The sequence below is a fragment of the Centruroides sculpturatus genome, unplaced genomic scaffold (genome assembly GCF_000671375.1).
Source record: "Centruroides sculpturatus isolate CEXI.00-Female unplaced genomic scaffold, Cexi_2.0 scaffold991, whole genome shotgun sequence".
Lineage (NCBI taxonomy): Eukaryota > Metazoa > Arthropoda > Arachnida > Scorpiones > Buthidae > Centruroides > Centruroides sculpturatus.
The window spans coordinates 162,342-168,341 of record NW_019385208.1 but is presented as its reverse complement, the minus strand read 5'-3'; the positions used below and the strand labels follow the sequence as shown (position 1 = coordinate 168,341).

The 6,000-nt window shown below is 37.1% G+C and overlaps 1 protein-coding gene across 1 annotated transcript in view; it reads left to right on the top strand.

Moving 5' to 3' along the window:
• Positions 1-6,000, top strand: part of LOC111636131 (putative tRNA (cytidine(32)/guanosine(34)-2'-O)-methyltransferase) — a 32,029-nt gene that overhangs the window by 16,365 nt on the left and 9,664 nt on the right. The window contains exon 3 of the mRNA XM_023381309.1: positions 2,271-2,906. Coding sequence (XP_023237077.1) covers positions 2,288-2,906 — 619 coding nt within the window. The 5' untranslated portion in view covers positions 2,271-2,287. The remainder of the gene's footprint in view (positions 1-2,270; positions 2,907-6,000) is intronic.

The following is a 6,000-nucleotide window of genomic DNA, read 5'->3' as shown; positions in this document are numbered from 1 at the left end:
ATATGATCTCATAGTATAGAATTTAATATGTTAGAACAAATAGTATTAGAACAAGCAAACACCATAAAAGGAAACATACAGTTTGAAATTAAAACAGAACAGTCTTAACTATTTAGACATAACAATAGAAAGAAAAAATGATAAATTAATATATAAAAAAAATATGTAAAGTCTATGCAAATATCTAAGGTAATTAATTATAAATCAACTGTTTCAATAAGTATGAAATACAATATATTTAAAATGTATGTGGATAAAATAAAAAAACAGAACAACTGAAATAGAAACTCAAATTCAGGAAATAGAAGAAATAGTCAAAATGTTCATATTAAATGATTACCCAAAATTTGTACTGAAAAAATGGATACAAAAATTATGAAATGAAGAACAGCCGAGAAAACAATTTTATAAAGAAAAACAGTTTGTAAAATTGATATATATATACCCAAATTATTTGAAAGAGTTAAAAAAGTAATTGCTGGTAAAATAAATTTAATACCAGAAAAAAACAGATTCAACCAAAAAATATTTATTTTATAGAAATGATAAAAAAAATTCGAGATTACAGAAGAAAAAGGTGTGGTATATTCGTTTAATTGTAATTGTGAACAAAAGAAAACATAGGAGTAGGTATATAGGAGAAACAAAAAGAAAATTGAAAATATGTTTAAAAGAACATTAAAAATAATTATGCAAATTCTGCAGTAGCAGAACGTTGTAATACGAATGAGTGTGAAATAGATTTGAGTACTGTAAAAATAAAGAAAAAAGAAAAGAATAATTTCAAAAGGCAATTATACGAACACATTTACATAGCGAGACAACAGAACAGAATGAACAACAATATGGGAAGATATATCTACCAATCATGGAATAGAATTATCGACAGAAGGAATGACTGGGGATATAAGAGAGAGAGCATCTAGTAATAGGTATCTAAGAATTATAATAAAAGTGGCTCTGTTGGTAATTCTGATTTTCGAAATGTTTAAAAATCGAAAAACTAAAATATTGAATGTAGACCTGCTGATGAGGGACGAACTAGTCCGAAACACAATATCGTGTATAAAGTGTACTGTACAGTACATGTGAAAAATAAAGACTGTTTTCTCTGATAGGCTTTCTTAACTTTTGCTGAACAAAGACGTCGGTATAATACGTCCTGTTAATAAAATTAGTCCGAGTAGACATTTAAATACTATACAAAAGCATTAGGTTTGAATGGACCAACACCAATAGCGAGGTTGAAGCCGAAGTTTTAAACGCGAAAACGTGTACGTCGGACGTTCGGCGCCGCTTTCCCCTAAGCCTAGAAGTTTGACAATGGTGTTTGCATAGTCAGTGGAATCATGCTCGACAATCCAAACACCATTGTCAAACTTCTAGGCTTACGTGAAAGCGGCGGTGAACTCCGACGTACACGTTTTCGCGTTTAAAACTTCGGCCTCAACCTCGCTAATAGTCCATTATATCAAACAACCGACTTTTATAATGTTTGATAATTCTTTTGTGGGTCTCCGAGTTTCGACCCTCGAACCACTCCAATAATTGGTCAACGGTCCATTTATCACATATTATTCTTATCGTGTTTAAATATACTTTATTTATCAGTTTTCGTCGGTACATATTTCTTTTTCTTTCTGCCGTTCATTTTATTTTCAGCAGGAAGCAAGATAAACATACAGATTTTATCGATCGGTGAAGACAACCAATGTTTTTCATAAAAGTAATTTATCATTTAAAATAGTACGGATCCAACTGTACGAATAAATAGTTAAAAAAGATAAACAATTTTTCAACCCAACGAAACCGGTCACCATTAAAACAACGATTTACCATTTTGATTAACTTACGACGTAACAGCTTGCTATAAAGCAAATTTTGGCCGCGGGAGAAAAATAATTCGGTAAAGAAGGATCTGGATTTGCGATATAAACATTCTAAGGGCAAATTAGAGCCTTCCCTTTCCCGGGTCACACTCAATACATGCAGAGGCAGGAACTAATCAGAAAAGAAGAGACAGTATATATCGCCCATAGTGACGTGATCGTGCAGGCCTTTATAATACTGTATAGATATATGTTTACGAGTAGCGATTATGCATATATTTGACATAGTAAATAAATTGAAACGGTTAAACCAAAAGCTAATTTAGTTACGTTTAATATTAATAATTCAGGTTATACGATTGCCGACGTATAATTAAATAGTTTAACATAGCGCATATAATTGAAGATAATACTTTATAAATGACAATTTCTTTATTTCAGGGAATTTAGCGGTCAGAATGGGACGATCGTCGAAAGACAAGAGAGACATCTACTACAGACTGGCGAAGGAAGAAGGGTGGAGAGCGAGAAGCGCCTTTAAATTGCTACAGATAAACGAAGAATTTAACATCTTCGAAGACTGCAAGCGGGCGGTGGATCTGTGCGCCGCTCCCGGAAGCTGGAGCCAAGTTTTGTCGCGGAAACTGCGAACGGGGTCGGACGATCGGGACGTCAAGATCGTGGCCGTGGATCTACAGGCCATGGCTCCGTTACCCGGAGTGATACAGATTCAAGGGGACATTACGAAACTGTCGACGGCGCAGCAAATAATCGGTCACTTCGAGGGGGAGAGCGCGGATCTGGTGGTGTGCGACGGCGCTCCCGACGTCACCGGACTACACGACATAGACGAATACATACAGGGACAACTGCTGCTGGCCGCTTTAAATATAACGACCCACGTGCTGAAAAAGGGCGGCACCTTCGTGGCAAAGATATTCAGAGGTAAAGACATAAATCTGCTCTACTGCCAGTTAAAAATATTTTTCCCCGCGGTTTTCGTGGCAAAACCTCGAAGTAGTAGAAATTCCAGCATAGAAGCGTTTGTCGTGTGTCAGAATTATTCTCCTCCGGAAGGTTACGTGCCGACCGTGCTAAGTTTATTGGACGGACGGTTTTCTTATCCTGTGGAGCACGTCGACGGTCCCAATCGCACCGTGGTTCCTTTCATCGCCTGCGGAGACCTCAGCGGTTTCGACGCGGACAGGTCCTACCCGTTAGACATCGAAGGCAGAGAATACGAATATCGCTCGCCCGTTCAGATTCCCATCGATCCTCCTTACAAGAAAGCCTGCGAATTGAAAAAGCGAGACAAACTGACCAAACCCGAAACCGTAATCGTGGAGCCCGGCGATTGTACTTCGGCGGATGACCGAGAGTGCCAAAGTGAAAATGTTGAGCAAGTAAACGAACGATGAAACGTAGCAATGATTCCTTGACTGTTGCTGACGTCATCCAAATTAAAAATATTTTATTAACTCATTCTTATGTGAATAAAGTACTTTTACAATAACAACAACAAAACTATAAAATTTCTGGAAGAGCCTATGTTAATACTGTCTTTAGACAGTTTTTATATATTTGAAAAGAAATCGTCTGTATATTAAATTGATTTAACATCGTATTTATTGGAAATTAAACTACGAAAAATTTTACGCTTAGGAAAATTAGATTTTATTTTTACTTTCTATAGAATGTTCTGTATTGGACTATACTGTAAGTAGAAAAAATTAATGTAGAAATAATATATTTTTGATATTTACCCACGTACTACAGCCTACTTCGGTGGTGTGCCAAGATCAACTCTTAATTGGGCTACAATTTCAAAAAATATCCCCACCGTCTGCCCTTCCTTAATCTCGAGAACGGAGTTAGACAAAAGTCGAGACCAGATATGGAAAGCTTATGGACGGGCCCCGAGTAACTATATACGAACTTCCCACGCAAACTGCGAGTCACGTTATTTCCATTGAAAACTTTTCCCCCGAAAGCAGTTAATAGATGACCGGCACACCTCCGTCGCTAACGGAAAAGTGTGACGTACGGAGGCAAGACACTACGGTACTAATTTGAAGCGAGAGCATATTTTAATTGAAATAAATTTAAAACGTGATTAAAAATTGCAGCCAGGCATCGTGACTCAATAAATAATTGCTGGTAGATAATTACTGTACATTTAATTATCACAGCTGTATTGTTTTATACGAGATAACGGAATAAATATTTTTCTTGCTGACTTATAATACGTGGTAGTAAGTTGCGATAAGCGCAACGAATAAGTACTGTACAGTACTATAGCGAAGATGCAAACAAACTTTGCGACAATTGATTTACCCAGCTGAATGATACGAATTAATTAATTAATTGCGGAGTCTCCGCACCCTCAATTTAGAAAAATCGACGATCGAATGTAAAAAACCCGCTTATCGTTGATGTGCGGCGTTCAACACTTAGGTTTCTAGCAATGGCGGATTCCAGGAATGTACATTTTGACAAGGGATGACTTAAAAGTGTGAAGATTATCGCGCGTTAGAAGCAAGGACACCGTCGAGATTTTGTCTGGGGTGAGGAAAAATACGTACTGTATATGTCATTTTGATCAGGTTCACCAAAATCGCCTTTCTGGAGTAGGTTTGTCGCTACTTACGCTATCATGGTTTATATAAAAGCGAATAAACAGGCAAACTGACAAACTAAAATTTTTACCACCCTAAAAAGATACGGAGTTTTCCAGGCATCGATACTCCCAGTGCGATAACTAGAACCCACATTGGAAACCAGTGTAGATAGTGCGCATCTACATAACACTGGATGAAGAATGAATTCTTAGATAATGTATATATCGAGTGTGGCCAAACGCTTACAATCCGTATGTATTTAACACTACATATTGAACAGCAAAGTTACGAAAATTTTAACCTTACGTACTGTACGTGCAAATAGAGGGTTTCGAGCGTAAAGAAAAAGATGGTACAAATATAGGGGACTGGCAGTTTGGTCACCGTGGGCATATACATCTGTATAAGTACGTTTGTCACATTCGAAATCTTTATCGTATACTAGCCGCGAAATTATATTTACTTATTTAATATACAATATTTCGTGTTTTTTTATTAGGGGCACAAACGAACAGAGATCTGCAGCTACGTTGGTAGTTGCAAATCTGTTGGTTTGTGACGTTAATAGCTGCGTTCGAGGCCCGGTGACTCGTTAAGAAATGTTTAGTGGCGGGACCACTCCCATTTAATAGTGATGAGGTTGGGGGCAAGAACATCCAGTTTGACTTTTCCGCATCTCCGTGATTCATTCTTCCACTTCGGAGCACCGCAATATCCACATACTTTATCCATAAACCCAATATTAGCCGACTAGCAGACCCCGCCACGCGTTGTGGCTCAAAATGTATCTATTATAAATTTATAACACTTCCCTTTGGAGGGGAGAATTTTTCGAAAAATTTCTTCTTAATTGTACATTCTGTTGACGTACCCTATTAAAAGGCAAAAAACCGCATCCAAAATAGTATAAATAGAAGCAGAGTTCTTTACGGTAAGCCTTAATCCTAACCATCTCCCTTCAGTGGAGGAATTTCGACACGTATATTATATAAAAACACGTGCGTATTCGAATGCAGCATCGTGTCAAAATTTCAAAGGAATCGGTAGGAACAAACGAACATTACATTTTTATTTATATAAATAGAAGATGATCCGCTTTAGTTCATTTTCACAGAAAAGCAAACTTAGCGGCGTCGTAGCGCCATCTGTTGGACATAAAAGTCAACCTAGATTATATATTTTAATTTATATGAATGTTTAACGGAATAATATACAGCCTATGTCCACCCCGAGGTTCCATTCTAAATATTGTTGAAAGAATTTTTGAAATCGGATGAGTAGTTTCGGAGATTACCCGCTGCAAACAAACTTGCATACATAACTTACTTACAAACATTACCTCTTTATAATATTAATATAGATGACGAATAGTGTAAAAGAGTCATAAATGACACTTTTGAGCTTGAATCATACCGCTTTTTGCGCCAAGGAATCATCGTACTCCTTGTACGCTGGGAAACTCGCAGAATTAAGTAATGCTGAGATTGGAATATCGATATATCGGTGAAAACTGTGAATTGGCAGGGGAGGAGACAAAGGAAAGCGACGTTCAG